Here is a 16375-nt window from a genome sequence, read left to right on the forward strand (position 1 = left end):
AATATGACCAACCAAAAAATAAGCCATATGGGTAGTGTGATCTCATCTTTTGTAAATAAATTATATTCGTGTGTGTATATACATTGTGATCTCTCCTGATTGGCATTCAACCACTTAGCTGACTCCCCACTTGAGTCAGCCCTTCCCTTCCACCTGAAAAGCCCTAGGACTGATGCCCAGATTGACTGAAGGTTCTGGATGGAAGGCTGTGCCTTTTTATTCCCCACTTGTGCTCCCACTAGACAGCTCACATCATCAGCAAGTGCCAGTTTTATGGTTTTCTAGCCTCTTTATTTTAATGTCCTTGTTACTAGAATTTCATAGTTAAATATTATGTAAATTGAAAAAACTGAGTGAAAGCAGAAAAAAGATCCTTTAAAAACCTGAACGGAACGCTTTGAAGAATTCAACCACTCTTGTAGTAATGTAGTTACAACGGATTGGCAGGGTGGAGTAGGGGGGGTCAGAAAAATTCAAGATTCTGCTCTCAGAATGCTTTCTTCTTCAAAGAGGCCAAAACAGAAATTCGGAGACACCAACCATCGTGGTGTCTATAGAAGAAAGACAAAGGCGATAGTAACATAAAAGGCTATATTAAAACATTGATACATTTGAAGCTAAAATAAAAGATTTAAAGGATGTATATATCTTGGGGCTAATTATCATTCATTATTTCAGCTAACTTTTTTGCTTAACCCACTAAGCAATGTCTCAACAATATCAGATAAAAAGACTTCTGGTACATAGGTCTAGAAAAAGGAAGGATATAATGATATATCTGGAAGATTATAGTGAGATTATGGTTATTTTTACTCCTGTGCTTTTCTACACTTTAAAATATAAAAGTACCTCTTGTTTAAAAATCAGAAAATACCATAAAGCCATCACTATCTGGAGAAAGGAAAACAGAAGGAAGAACTTGAGGATGAGGATGAGGGAATGATGTGCTGATGCTGACAGAGTGCCCTGGGGAGACCCCCCGTCTGTCTTCCTCTGATGACTGGAGCTGGTAGGATTATTTTGCTATAAATCATGATAGTGATCATGAGTGACTCCTTGGTTTCACCCTATCCCGAGGGTCAGGTTGACATCAGCACTTGGACATCCCAATACACTTAATTGCCATGGGAAGGGGGCGCAGGGACTACTCCAGCAGAGCAGGTCTGGGGAGGAGAGATGGGACATACCCAGGTGACACAAGCCAGGTTGGGGGTGGGGGGCACATGAATAAGCCAGATCAGAATCACTATGCAAAACGGAGGGCAACAGTCCTGAGCACCTCAAGTTACTGTCATTCACAGAGGTTACAGCAAGTTGCTTAACATGCAGCCTTGCACAAAGATGAGCTCAACTTCCTTATATATGAAAAAGCCCAACAGCTTCATCTTTATTTTTTTTATAAATATTATGTTCTTTCCATAGAAACTTTTAACTAATTCTTCATTCTTGACTTATAGAAATATTTGTTGAAAATCAAACTCTGACTATGTTAATATTAAAAGGGAACCCACAGGACCCCAAATGGCATTACCTAGGCCAAGTTACCAAACCGGGGCTTAAGACTTAATTGCACTTTTAAGCTCTTCCAGAAATGTAGTCTTAACCAGTCAGTCAGGAATTTTCTGGCCAGCACCAACACGATAACCTGTCACATGGGCCCTCTCTATCCCCAAAATGAAGATGAGATAATCTCACCTATGAGGACACATTGGACCCCAGATGGAGATGATCTCATCTGAAATATTCCTTTTTCTGTTTACGACGTCCTTGTCCTGCTTTAGAAAACCTTCTCCTTTCGGTAGCCCTTTGGAGTTCCCCTCTACTTGCTGGATGGGGTGCTCTCTAGTTCATGAACTGTTTAGTAAAGCCAATTAGATCTTCAAGTTTACTGAGTTGAATTTTGTTTTGTTTTGTTTTATCAATAACTGATTTCAAAATTACAATAAAGTCTTTCAAAGTCTTGCATTAAAAATATTTTATTTATTTATGAGAGATACACAGAGAGAGAAGCAGAGTCACAGGCAGAGGGAGAAGCAGGCTCCCTGCAGGGAGCCTGACGTGGGACTCAATCTGGGGACCCTAGAATCACACCCCGAGTTGAATCCTTGAGCCACCCAGGCATCCCTAAAGTCTTGCATTTTAAAAGAACAGCCACCATCAAATGGGAACAAAAATGTGTTCTCTTTCCAACACCTCTGCATAATACACTCTGCTCCAGCGCTGGCAAGGCCCGGACCGTGGGACAGACAAAAAGAAACCCTGACAGGTTTGCCGTCCTGCCCTTGCCAATAGGATTCTTCATTGTGCAAGGAAATTCTGGGGGGGTGGAATTTAGCAGCTGCTCAAAGAGAAAAGATTCAGGGCTGTTCTTGGAATGGGTGCTCAAGGCAGGGGTCACACACAAGCACACTGAAGTCCTCCTTGCTCGCGGTCCAGCTGTGACTGGCGCAGGCCTGCCCGTGCCCAGAGGAGCGGGGCGGAGGTGGAGATCACCCGCCCTTCCAGCCTGCTCTTAGGAGTGCAGGCACTTCGCAGTCTGGGATGAGAGCTGCAATTGCAATCCCATTCCAGGCACTATTAGGTGAGTTAACTTCACTCTGATGCTGAGCAATGGGCTTTGGGGTGAGCCAGACTGAGATTCACATCCTGGCTCTACCACACATGAGTTCTTTAACACAGATTTTTAAAACCAATTCAAATAGAGGGGGTGTTGGAGGGCACTTGTGCTAAAATTCAGTTAATATGTCATTTTATGTAACTTAATGTCCCTGGAGTTGACACGCAGAGCAAGTGCTGAGTCCAATGCATGAAGGGCACGCACCCTCTTTCTATCCTATGCACACACATAAAATCAATGTAACCCGTTAGACTCAAACAAAAGCATCACTTTTTAAATCTTTCTGAATCAACCTAACTCTTGCTCAGCTCCCACTGCCTGGTTGGCAGAGTCAGGAGGTAGAATCTTGGCCTTTTGGAAGGTTGTGCCCTGTTGCTTGTGACTGTGCATGCATTTTGAACTTGCACAGTCCAGGAATTCTGAGGAGGCAGCTTGATTCTCACACAGCCATGCAGACGCTGACGACCAAGCCAGTGTGTGTGTGGTGCATTTCAGGGCAGTGGCTTTACTAGTGGCACTGGTACCATCTCAGGCACTCTTGGCCACTGGGCCTCATGTGGCTCTAAGGGCATAGTGTCCTATGATTAGTACTTGGGCAGCCCTGTAGCCCTCCTCACTGTTAAAAATCCTGCTACCTACAGGGAGGTGGGGAGAGGGGGTGTGAGGGCTTCCCAGCCTTCCAGTTATCCTGATCCTGTATTCCCAGCTCCCCCAGGCTGGGCCAACACTCCTCTTACTTTGGTTGCTCAAAGCCTCTACCCTCTCTGATGGACCCAGCTACCTGCCCCCTACATCTCAGAGCTGAAACAGAAAAGCCATCACCTCCCCAGAACCATCCAGGTCAGAGGAGCCCAGAACTGAGAACAGAATCCCCAAAGGTACTTACTGGGAGGAGAAAGGAAAGTTTAACTACCCCCCACACTTTTATTTCAAACTTCTTTCTTTCTCTCTGTTTCCTCTTAGCACAACTGAAAGGATGACATAAATTAATTTCTCTATAACTCAGTGTCTTTTTAATGAGAAAACCCTGTGGCAAATCCTCCAATAGAGTAAAAACATCCTCTAAAGATTTGGTTCATAGTCACCTCCCAATATAGTTGCTTTGCAGCTAGTTTTTTTGGTAAGTGGCAAAACCAATAAAGTAAACACGATGGTCACATGATACTTAAAAATTTTTGGAGGCAACATCGGCTTTGAAGTCAGTGGCCGTAGTTTTGATTCCAATTCCATCACTTACCAGTGTGTGATCTTGGGCAAGTCACTCCATCTTCCTGAGCTAGACGGCAAATATCGAAAAGGCAGTTACCACGTGCTTACCTTTGTATCGGTACATAGAATGTGTCGGATAAATGAGTAAGCTAAAACCACTTAGTACAAGCTAGATATTTAGTAAGTATGAGGTTCCTTTGCCTCTTCCTTCCCAGTCCGTTTTTCACCTTTTTATTTTGAAATAGTTACAGACTCACAAGAAGTTCCAAAAATAGTATAGAGAGGTCTCACGTACCCATCACCCAACTACCTGCTGTGGTGACATTTTACATGCCTGTAAAGCACTACCAAGTGACTGGCATGATAGCTTCACCAGTTTCTGCAATGCACCTTTCTTTTGGTCTGTCTTTGCATTTGTATAATTTGTAGAACAACCGCCAAAGCAAGACCCAGAACTGCCCATCGCCACAAAACAGCTGTTTAATGTTTCCCCTAATGGTCATATTCCTCTTCCCATCCCAAGCCCCTGGCACCCACTTATCTCTTCTCCACAATCTGAGAGTGTTTTATAAATGAAATTATACAATATCTAACCTTTTAAGATTGGCTCTTTCCACTCAGCATAACACCTTTAAGATATATCCAGGTGGTTGCATGTATCAATAACTCATTCCTTTTTATTTCTGGGGAGGGTTCCAGGGTGTGGAGGTGCCACAGGGTGTGGTGGTGCCACCACAAGGTGTTTAACCTTCACCCCCTTGAAGGCCACCTGGCTTGTTTCCAGTTTGTGGCTACTGCAGATAAAGCTGCTATGACCGTTTGTGGGTAAGACATTGTGTGTGAACACATTCTGTGAACATTTTATCTGAAACATGTTTGTCTGGAAAAAATGCACTATGATGAACATTTTGTGTGAATGTAAATTCTAATGGTTCTGAAATAAATGTCCAGGAATGGGAATCATAGGTCATATAGCAAGTGTATGTTAAACTTTTAAAGAAATTGCCTACTTCCTGAGTGGCTATACCATTTTTACATGCCCACCAAGGACATAGGCAAGATCTGGTTTCTCCACATCCTTGCCAGCATTTGTTTTATCAATATTCTTTATTTTAGCCATTCTAATGGGTAGTAGAATCTTATTGTGGCTTTAATTTGCATTTCCTGGATAATCAGTGATGTTGAAGATCTTTTCATGTGTTTATTAGCCATCTATAGATCTTCTCTAGTGAAGGGTCCAAGTCCTTTGTTCATTTTCTAATTGGATTATTTTCTTACCATTGAGTTGAGAAAGATCTTCATTCTGAAAACTAGTCTTTTGTCAGATAAGTAATTTGCAGGTGTTTTCTCCCAGTAGATACTTATCATCTCATGTCTCAACCAAATCTTTCACAAAGCAAAGGGTTTGAATTCTAATAAAATCCAGTTACTTATTCTTTTCTTTCATGGGCTATGCATCTTGGACCTCTTCTCCTATCAGCTCATGAAGATTTTGCTCCTATGTTCTCTTCTAAGAGTGTTACGGTGTTACATTTTACACTTAGGTCTATGATCCACTCTGAGTTTATTTTGTACAAGGTGTGAGGTGTAGGTCAAGGTTCATTTTATCAGCTATTAATGTTCTATTTGTTTCTATCAAGTGAGATAACAGCACCAGATTCTGGAGTCATAGAAGTAAGATGATATCCAGGGAAATGGAATATCTGAACATAATCCCCTGCAGAAGATTAATTACCCCAATAAGCTTGATGCTATAGCAGCCAAACACTTCACCACTGAGTCTTCAGAAACCGTGTTGTGCAACTAAATGCCGTTCATACTGGATCCCTGAGGAGAGTCCTGCTGCCTCTTGCATCACAGCCTGGGGCATGTTTCTGTTTGAAGCAGGAAGTAAGCATTCCTGTTTGCAAATTCCTGTTGCACATGATAACATATTATGTGTAAGGACAGGAAAGGGCGTGTCTTATAGAAACATGGTCCCAAAGGTGGAAAGGGCCCAAAGTAGGAAATCCCTTCTATAGTCTCTTGGAAAGGATGACCCTTCATTCAACAAATATATACGGACAGAGCAGCTACTATGTGTTAGGAACTAGACAAGAAAGATGCAGAGTGAAAAAAACAGATATGGTTCCCTCCCTCAGGTGGGGAAGAGGAGGGGAGTATAGGTGATTATACATACATACACAATTCTGTATGCCAAAAGCTAGTGGACGGATGCAGAGGTAATATGTGGCAGAGACATCTAATCTAGACCTGGGGAGGGTGGGGGAGTGGTAGGAATAAAGAAGAGTCTTCCAAGTGAGGAGGAGCAGCACATGCAAAGGCCCAGAGGTGGGAATGAGGGTGCTGGGGCATGGATCCAAAGCATCCAGTATTGCTAGTGTGTAAAGTGCAAGGGGGAAAGCACAAGGGATGAAGCTGCTATGTCAGACCACGAAGGGCTTTCCAAGTCATAGTAAGGGATCCAGTCATTTCATGAGGATAACAGGAATCCACTGGGAGGAGTATAACAGGGGAGTAATGGATACACATCTGTAATTTAGAAGTCACACTCTGACAACATGAAGGCAGGTAGCTGACTGAGGCATTGGTTAGAAGACTGTTGGAAGAGGTGATGAGACCAGAATGGGGGCAGTGGAGAATGTTCCATGTGTTTACATCAGAGTAGGATCTGAGGCTTAAGGGCTGGAGATGAAGCTTTAAAGATTGCTCTGAGAAATGAGGGGAAAGAGTTGTATGGAGAAACAGAGGTAAGTGGCTGAGTTGAAGATCAGTTGGGGAGGAAACTTTATGTAGGCACTCCGAGCAGGGAGAGCGAACTTATTATTCCCTCCCCCTTAAGCCTCTTCCATGTTGAACAGTCCTGCTTCAGCAGGACTCTGCTTCCCTATAACTTTCCTGTCCTGGCCCTACTTCAGCCCTGAGGGGCCACACAGAAGGAGTCCATCTTCACTAGTCGATGTTAGCCTTTGACCATTTTAAAGATGTGGGTCACATTCTCTCAAGCTTTCTTTTCTTTCCTTTTTAAAAGATTTTATTTATTTATTTATTTATTTATTTATTTATTTAAGATAAAATGAGAGAGAAAGAGAGCACAAGCGGGGGTGGAAGGGTCGAGAGAGAGAGGGAGAAGCAGATTCCCTGCTGAGTAGGTTGCCTGACACAGGCCTTGATACCAGGCCCCTGGGACCATGACCTGAGCCAAAGCCAGACATTTGACCGACTGAGCCACCCAGGCACCCATCAAGATTTCTATTCTCCTAGAAGAAGAGAAATCGTGCCTAGTTCTTACAACCGCTTCCCATTTGGCAGCGGTTCTCAACCCTTCCTCTTCCTGGTAATCCTTCTACCTCCAGCCTTTTATCTAATAATGTGGTATCTACACTCTGGATAGAGTCTGGTCAGCCAGAAAACAGTAAGCATTGCCTTCTGGAGCCTGGACACTACCCCTGGCATCCCCACATACTTCTGCCCTTGTAGGGAAAGTTGCCTCCCTTCCTTGGACATTTGAGCTGATATCCCCTGGTGAGATCTGTGGTCACCATGGGCATTGGGGCCAGCTCAGCTCAGAGCCTCAGCTGGGGAACAGGTTTAATGAGCTCCTCACTGGCTCACCTCCAACAGCAGGCAAACTGGGTCTGGGAGCACATGACCCAACCTTACCTGGAAATGGATTTTCTCCTCTCCTGAGAAAACAAGACACCAGCAACAATTCACTGACCACATTTAGATGTGTGGCTTAGTGAGGAGAACAGATGTGGGACACCAGCTCTGACTTCAGGAACCACACAGCTTTGTAGGGAAAGAGGATACAGAATGGGCAGTCAGAGAAGACCTTTTACAGAGGAGATGGGGCCACAGCTAGGTCTTAATGGACAGAAGAAAAATCAACTGATGATAAAAATAAGGCAGTGCACTAGGATGGAAAGGAGAAACGCAGAGATCAAAGTATCTAAGATGGACCTGGGGGAAAAAACATACTGTGGTCTAAGTGCAGACTATGTATGTGAACATTGAGAGAAAATCCTGCAAAAGTAAGCTGGACCCATGTTGAGATGCCAGCTATAGAAGCTGGGCTTCCTCTAGGACGGTATCTGCCAAAGGCTCTTGAACCAGAGATGGAAATGTTTGAAGTGGCTGATGGTTTGGTTTCTGATCTGGCGAAGCTGGATAGATGAATGCATACTCTGTTGTGACCCAGGAGGACAAAGCTTCATGATATCTAGGGAAGATAAAACCCCTCCATGAAGTGATCCAGGGAATACAGAGAAGCACCTAGCTGGCCTAGAAGATTGCCTTCAGGTAATTTTTCCAATGGCCCTTCCTATGGGGATAAAGATAGAGAGAACAGTAAACTATACATATGAAGGAGACCCATATGTGGGACCCCTTTGCTTACAAATTATTAAGAATTTCAAGGTGGCAACACTAAACCAAACATGAGGCCCTTCTAAGCATAGAATCCTGTGCAACTTTACAGGTTGGATGCCCATGATGTTATCTCTGTCTGAAGACAAAGATGAGGGCAAATTCTTACCCAAATGCATGCAATGGGTATGCAAGTGGTTCCCACATTCAGAAGGCCCACAGGCAGTCATTTCCCTCTCTTTCCTGGGCAGGTGATAACCCAGCATTCTAGCCCAGGCAGTCAACTTATAGCTGTTAGCTTCATGAAAAGAACAGTAGATGAGGACAGGATATCTGAGTTCTAATCCTGGTTTTGCTTCAAGATTGATGTGAGTCATTTTTATACCTTAGTTTTGTGACTTATATTAAGTGTTCAGTAAGTATTGCTTTTCTTTCCTCCCATATAGAAATCCCAATTGTAGGATCTCTACCATATGGCTTCTTGCCAGAGTATTTGAAAGAAGATACAGGTACCAATGATCAGTCTGGGGTTGTAGGAAAATCTCAGTGAAATGCATTTGTATTTCAGAGCAAACTCCTAATACCACTCTGTATCCTAATACCTACAACTTCACTAGAAAAGTCACCTTTAGCCATTCTCTGACAAAGATATAACTTAAGAGACTTCAGGCCTTTCCTTAGCTGTCCTGCAAGTTTTCTGTAGAACCACAAGCAACTGATTTCCTCTCCTTATGTCTCAGTTTCCCCTTCTGTAAAATGTGAGAATTGACAAGGTGATCTCCAAAATCCTGGTCCAGCAATTGTCATCACCTGGTGTTGAGATGAACTTATCTGTCTGCATCAATAGAAAGTAGCCTCACTGAGACCAAGAATGATTGCAATCCATCTCTGAATCTCCATTTCCTGGCACAGCACCTTGCACTCAATTATGTGTTGAGCTATCAATGGATGGACAAGATTGCCCAGAGAGAAACTTAAAACGAATGAGCCAAGGAAGTGAAAACAGAGATATAATCAGAAAAAGCAGAATAATGTGCAAAGGGAAGAAAGAGAATCAGGTCAACATTGTATTAAGGGAGATTGAGTACTGGGTGACCAACATTTCAAATAATGCAAAGGAAATATAAAATTTTAGGTTAAAAAAAAAAACACCACGGACAACTGGGTTGCACAGTTGATTAGGTGTCTGACTCTTGATTTTGGCTCAGGTCTGATCTCAGGTGGTGAGATCAAGCCCCGAGTCAGGTTCTGCACAAAGTCTGCTAAGGATTCTCTCTCCCTCTCCCTCTGCCCCTCCTGCTCATGCTCTCTCTCTCTCTCATAAATAAATAAATAAATAAATAAATAAATAAATAAATAAATAAATAAACTCTTTTTAAGGTACCAAACTTCATAATTAAGATGTCATTGGTGTCTTCTGAAAGAATCAGGCAGCCAAAAGTTAAGAAGTGGGTGGATCATGAAGTGTGGACAGCAAGCATAAAGGAGTCAAGAAATTTAGTGGAAGCACAGAGAAAGGTAAGAAGGTCTCTATGCATGTGACATTGAAAGAAGACTTACTGCTTGTTTATTGGCTTCTTCATTTTAGAAAAAAGAGAAGGAGAGAGAGCCAAAATATTTGTTAACCAAGAGGAAGGAGTGAAGGAGAGAGACTAAAGATTTTAGAGAAGGGTAGAAGAGGCCATTGATGGATTGACATCTTGGAGTCGTCTTCTGACTCTCTTCTGAGAGGACTAAAAGCATAACCTCTTCAACTCCACCACCTACACATCTAGCAGATGCATCACCAGGGGCTATAGAGGAAGTCCCAATATCAGGAGGGGGTTGGACAACCCAACTACTAAGAGCCCTTTCCACCAATTCTGTGACCACCGTGTCCATGCATCCTTATGTGCCATGTGACCCACAAGCAGATAATAAGAGACAATTATTGAAAAAAATCTTTGCAATATGGCCCAGTGCCTGAAGTATTTCTTGACCTACCAATGCCAGTAACTGATCAAAAAGGAAAAATGAGCCCCTGGAGACAAACTCTATCTGCTTTGGAATGTGCCCCAACAAGGGATAGTGGCATCACAGGAAAAGAACCAGACTGAGGGTCAGGAGTTTGGATCTAGTCTCTCCTTGTAATTCCCTATGTGCCCTTGTGTTTTTGACACACACTTTCTTCTCTGAGTTGGTTTTTCTTGGAAAACGGGAGGTCAAGATAGGAGATTGACGTATTTATATGTGTTCTGACTCTTGAAAGTTACAGAATCATCCTGAAAGAGTTGGCACTTGCCTCCATGGTTCTTGGGCAGCTCTGTATTCAATGTGGCTTCTGTGATACAAGGAACAAAAGTGAGGCTAGAGTTAGTAAGCCCTCTTTGGCAATTCACAATGACATCACCACAGAGCTCAGAGTATTTCCAACAGCTCCAACAGGAAAATCCACATGCTTGTCAATGACATTCTGGACTTTCTTGTTTGGGCTGTGCCACCAGCGTGACTGAATCCTGTTTAGCAAAAGAAGGGTCATGTCTGTCCATGTGCTGATGACACTAATGAAATTCAGCATTGCCTTGGGGGACTGAGTTCCAGACTGAATTCCAAGTTCTGAGTTCAAAACTTGGTTTGTACTTTGTTGACCAATCTCCACTAGGATTAAAGGGAGGTGGATGTATCTTTGTCATCAAATATATCATGATAATTAGCCATCTGTTAATTCATCTAAAATACATGGTGCAACTGCTTTATTTATTAAATGTATGTGTATTGGATGGATTGATGGATGGATGGATCATGGATGGATGGATAGACTGATGATAGATGAATGGATGGATGGATGGACGGATGGATGGATGGGTTATGGGTGGATGATGGATAATGGATGGGTGATAGATTGATGGATGATGGTTGAGAAGACCCAGGATCTGGTTCACAATATTACTCACCAGATAGGCATATGAGCCAGAATTTTTTCAGTTACAAGTGACAGAAAACTCAATCTAAGTAGTTTAAGAGGAAATTTTTTAAAAGAAATGTGTTGACTTACATATCTGAGAAATTATCAAGAGTAGCAATGTCCCACTTGTCTTGCAGCTCTGGTTTCTTGTGTTTGAGCTTCAACTTTAAATGGTCTTTCCCCCACCTGGTAGCCAGTTTCACAACCAGCAGCTTCACGCTTATATTCTTCTAGCTTTACAATCCCAAAGGAAAGAGTGCCATTCCCCCAAGAGTTCTACAAGAAGTCCTTAAGAGGGTCCTCACTGGCCGATGTTGGGTCACCTAGTCATCCCTGAGCAAATTCTGTGGCCAGGAGGCTGCAGCTTTCTGATTCGCTGGGTCTGAGTCTAGAGGTGATGGCAGCTCCAATGAAACACACAGACTGAGAGAGAAAACAAGGTGGCATTCCCAGAAGAGAAGGGAATGGACACTGGGCAGGCAAAACCCAGGAATATGCCCTCTCACTAGATAACTATGCTCCCCTGATTGTCCTCACCGCACAGGCTTCATGTAATGGGAAAGCCCTTTGACAAGGTGGGCGGCTATTCTTTTCACTCATCATTTATGAGTAACCACCACGGCTCCTCCTCCCTCTTGAAGCCTTCCCCGGCATCTTGGCCTCCAGGTTCCTTCCTTTTCTGATCTAGGCCATGTAACCTTTCATGCCATCCAATGTAACAACTAATCATCAAGTGTATCTGGAGCAGTAAAAAGTACCTAGGATTTCATCAGGCCCAACACGAAATATGGCCATGAATAAGACTCTCTCTCTACGTGGGAAACTCCCAATCTAGTCAGTGATAAATCTCTTTGCATTGTTCTCTAATAGCTCTTGTGTATAAATCTAATCTCTACAACAAACTGCCGGCTCCTTGTGAGCAAGGCCATGCCTCCTCCTTCTCTCAGGTCATTCATATCCCTCCAGGTTGTATCATCCTGAGAGTACCTTCATGGACCCTTGAAGCTCCCATCAGTGAAAAATCTGAATCCTTCCCTGTAAGTCTCCACCTTCGTGCTAAAGGATTCCCATGCTCCCAGCAGCCAGGTCAGTCCTCCTCCTTGATGCCTCATACCACGTGCCTTGCTTCCCACACCATCTCGCTCTGGGGTCCTTGGCCACTGCATCACTGGCACCCTTATCCCCAGCTTAACAGTGTCTTCTGTCTTTGGCTTCTAAAGTCATTGGAGTCGCGTGGCCCTGGCTGTCCTTTGGATCTAGCCATCCGCAAGCTGAGGAAGGAAAGCATCCTTCTCTAGCCTCTGTTGACCATCCTGCAAGGCTAGAAACAGGGTGGCAGCTTCATGATCTGCTGTGTTGGTCACCAAATATGTGCTGAGCATCCACTTCTCTGTGCCCAGAACATGTGCTGAGGAAACTGGTGAACAGGCAGGCAGGGTTCTGCCCTCCAGGATCTCACAGACCAGAAGGAAAGACTGTAGGCCCCTCACCCAACCCTGGGACAGTGAAGCTTCTTGTCATCCGCAGTGATCTCTTCTATCTATTCATTGGAATGGGGATGAAAGGAACTTGGGACAAGTACCACAGTGGCTTGGTTATGGTGCAGGGGACTGCGGAGGGAAGGAGAGGAGTGGCCCTCGTGGGAAACTGCTCAAAACAGTCCTTCTATGTCATTCATCAGTCAGGTCCCTGGACTTAGCATATGGACCCAGACTCATCCCCTCTCCTCCAACTGCCAGGGAGGTGTTGGGGCAGCAGCTGGCCACATGCTGGGGCATCTTAGCTTTGGCTTCAGCCATTCATTTAAGGCAGCCAATCAGGACTCTCCTGGGAGGTTCCTGGACCCCTTGCTTGCACCAGTGTGCCCAAACCTGCAATGGGTACAGTCTGAGACCTTGCTTCTTCCATCACTGAGCACAGGCCTGTGTGCTGGGGATCAGCCTAAAGGACACCTGATGAAAAAGTCTAAAGTGAAATGAAGCAGATCAAATTGAACCAAGCCAAATTGAATGGCCCTCTCTTAGGCACTCACAGACAGAAGGTGATCTTTTAAGAAGGAGGAACATTCCCTGATCCATCTGCTCTTCACTAAATAGCCCTTGAATTCCGTCTGAAAGTGAACATTTCTTTTGCATGTGTCTCTTCTCTCCTTTGAACTCAGAGGTGAAATTGCTCCCAGGATCTCAGTCCCTTTCTCTCTGCCCCCATCTCTTCTTTCTTTTCCTTCCTTCCTTCCTTCCTTCCTTCCTTCCTTCCTTCCTTCCTTCCTTTCTTCTTTTTCTTTTTTTTTTTTTTTTTAAAGATTTCATTTATCTATTTGGGAGAGAGAGAGAGAGAGAGAGAGAGAGAGGGAGGGAGCACAAGCAGGGGGAGGGCCAGAGGGAGAAGCAGACTCCCCGCTGAGCAGGGAGCCCCATTAAGGCCGGATCCCAGGCCCCTGGGATCATGACCTGAGCTGAAGTCATACACAACCAATTGAGCCACCCAGGCGCCCCTCACCTCTTCTTTCTGACATTAAAATCAGTCCCTGCCTTTCATATCCACATGGGAGGGGGTGGGGCTTCACTAATGAATGTTTGAGAAGCCCTTTGAGATCTTGGATGAAAGGCACCTTATAAAATACAATTAAAAATAATAGGGGTAATTACTAGCTAGGTTAGTCCCTGTAGGTTAATTAGAGAGTTTTCTTCTGGCAGATTCTGAATCTGTGCAGAAACACACGGGTTCAAAAGGCAAAACAGATTTGAGATGTCAAGGGCCACTGTTATGCTTCTTCCATTCCAGGATCACGCACTGGCATCTTTTTTTTTGAAATTGGAGGAGCATTGCAGCAGTCCAGAGCTGGAAAAGATCTTTCAGATAATCTGTCCAACTTTCTTGGTTTGCTGATGAAGCTAGTGAGGCCCAGAGGGGTGATGTGACTGGCTCAAAGTGGCACAGCAAGTGTAACACAACCACAGCTCTGGAAGTCCAGTCCCTGGACACCCCAGTTGGGGTCGTGAAGGGGACCTCTGTCACCACTCCTAATCAATGATGTACTTTATCCAACCTGTGCGTACTGGTGACCTTCTATTGCATAGTAGAGCATTGCAAAAGAGTCAGACAAAGCTGAGTTAAAATCCTAGCTCTGATACAGTGCCTAGCGAGTGAGCCTCAGTTTCCTCATGTGTAAAATGGGGTAATAATACCTGCCTCAGAGGGTTGCTGGGAAGAACCAATGAGCAATGCATCCCAAAGCACCTGGCATGGAGCATGTATTCAGTCAATGCTGCTTGAATGAGCACTGCAAGAATGAATCTTGGCATTGCTAGGGTTTGACCTGCAGTCCTTGCTTTACACACCTAAGTTCAGCCTATATTTAATGAGCCCCTATTACGTGCTGAACACTGGGCTAAGCTCTCCAGGACTTTATTTCATTTAATCACCATGATATCCCCATGAGGTTAGCTGTGTGCACCTGAGGATCAGAGAGGTTAGCTAAGTCATCCAAGGCCATGTAGCTGAAGAAGGGGCAGGAATTGAACCCATGCTGTCTGCCACAATGAAACTGCCTACCTTTGTGAAAAGAAGCATGACCATTGTCATGACCACAATGGAGCCCCCAAAGGATTTTCTGCTGTGATACTGGAGACAAGTGATGGAGGACATCAGGGAACAGGTATAACCTAAGATATCCATTGAAGCATTTTTGTTTTCAAGGTTACGAAAACTAAACTCTTCTCCTTATCTAATATTTATTTATTTTTAGCATCTGCACTGATGCAAGAAGTTAAATGACCTTCCTCAAGAAAAACAGTAGCTGTAACTGAATTTAAAATCAAGAAATCTAGATTCACCTCCTTAGAAAACATGTGCCTTTGGTCAAGCTTCTTAACTTCTCTATCTTCAGAGTCTCGTGGTCCTGGTCTGTAGCATGGGGATGAATCTATGAATCTTCAGAGGCTCAAGTGGCATGAACACAGATGTACTTTGTCGGTTGCAGCCCTTTACAAATGTAAATAGTTACTGTATTATTCACAATATAGAAGGTTTTCACAGAGATGAAGGAGGTAGTTGGAAGTCCCAGGCCAGAGGACGTCAAGAAAACTGACTCAGTGCCTGTCTCCAAAAGACAGTTCAGAGCATTCATAGCACTAAGCTCAGATTATCTGGTCGAAAGAGAGCACTTTAGGGGACCAGTCCTTTGAGATTCAATCGTAAATCATAATAGGTTCCATTTATTTGAGAATGAAGTTTTTTCCCACCTGAATCCCAAAATCAAAACCTGTTGTCACATTTTCTACTTCTGTGTGTGAAGAAGAAACATGGCCCCTATGAAAGGCTGCTCGGTAAGGCCAGCAAAAGAGGAAAGAAGCTGACCTTGAGTCATTCTCCCCATGATTTCCTCATCAATCAAACCTTTTCCAAATATCTTCTCGAAACTAGAATAACCAGGATTATATTCTTCTGTACTATTCTTTCAGAACGGATGGCTCTGAGTCATCCTCTCTAGGATTTCTAGAGCTGACCAAGAGAATGATTTTTGGGCCTTCTGGAAAGACAGTCATCTAACACCCCCAGTGATGGGGCACACACTCCTTCACTTTGTCAGACACTTGCTAAATGTTCCCTATCTCTGGCCACCATCTACGTCCATGTAATTCTCACTGCTCAAGAGACTGCCCTCTGGAGTCACAGGAACAGATATTCCCCTCTCCGACACCACTAGTTACGTGTCATCCCTGAGACACCCCTTCCCAAGACTAGATTTCCCATGTTAGAGGGATGGGATGATGCAAACAAAAACACGTGGCTCTAAGCATCAGAAAGAAAGGCTTACGTTCAAATCCCAGTCCAACAACTCATTAGCTGCATGACTTTGGGAAATTTACTTCACCTCTCTGAACTTTATTTTCTTACCTTTCAAACAGATAATTATCAATACCTCTCTGGACTGTTATAAGGATTTGAACCAACGTGTTCACACATAGTAGGCATTCAACAAGCAGCAGTCTTTACATGGCAAGATTCATTCATAAGACATTTATGAGGGCTTACTTTGTGCCAGGCACTTTGTTTGGGTACTTCCCAAAAGGGAGCAGAAAGAGAATGGTTTGTGGTGTCAAAGACCAGGGTTCTAATCCAAAATCTATCAGATTTATCAATCCTGTGATCTCAGACAATGGACTGAGTGAAGCTCATCGTCTCATCCCTGCACAGGTATTCCTGAGCCTTACCTGTCTCATTATCTGCAAAGG

General features: G+C 43.8%; 1 protein-coding gene across 1 annotated transcript in view; it reads left to right on the top strand.

Annotated features, from left to right (window-relative positions):
- The window catches only part of MRGPRX2 (MAS related GPR family member X2), a 30739-nt gene that overhangs the window by 888 nt on the left and 13476 nt on the right, over positions 1-16375 (top strand). The window contains exon 2 of the mRNA XM_072793689.1: positions 12009-12224. Within this exon, the coding sequence (XP_072649790.1) occupies positions 12009-12224 (216 nt within the window). The remainder of the gene's footprint in view (positions 1-12008; positions 12225-16375) is intronic.

Source organism: Canis lupus, chromosome 23, assembly GCF_048164855.1.
Source record: "Canis lupus baileyi chromosome 23, mCanLup2.hap1, whole genome shotgun sequence".
In the NCBI taxonomy this organism is placed as follows: domain Eukaryota; kingdom Metazoa; phylum Chordata; class Mammalia; order Carnivora; family Canidae; genus Canis; species Canis lupus.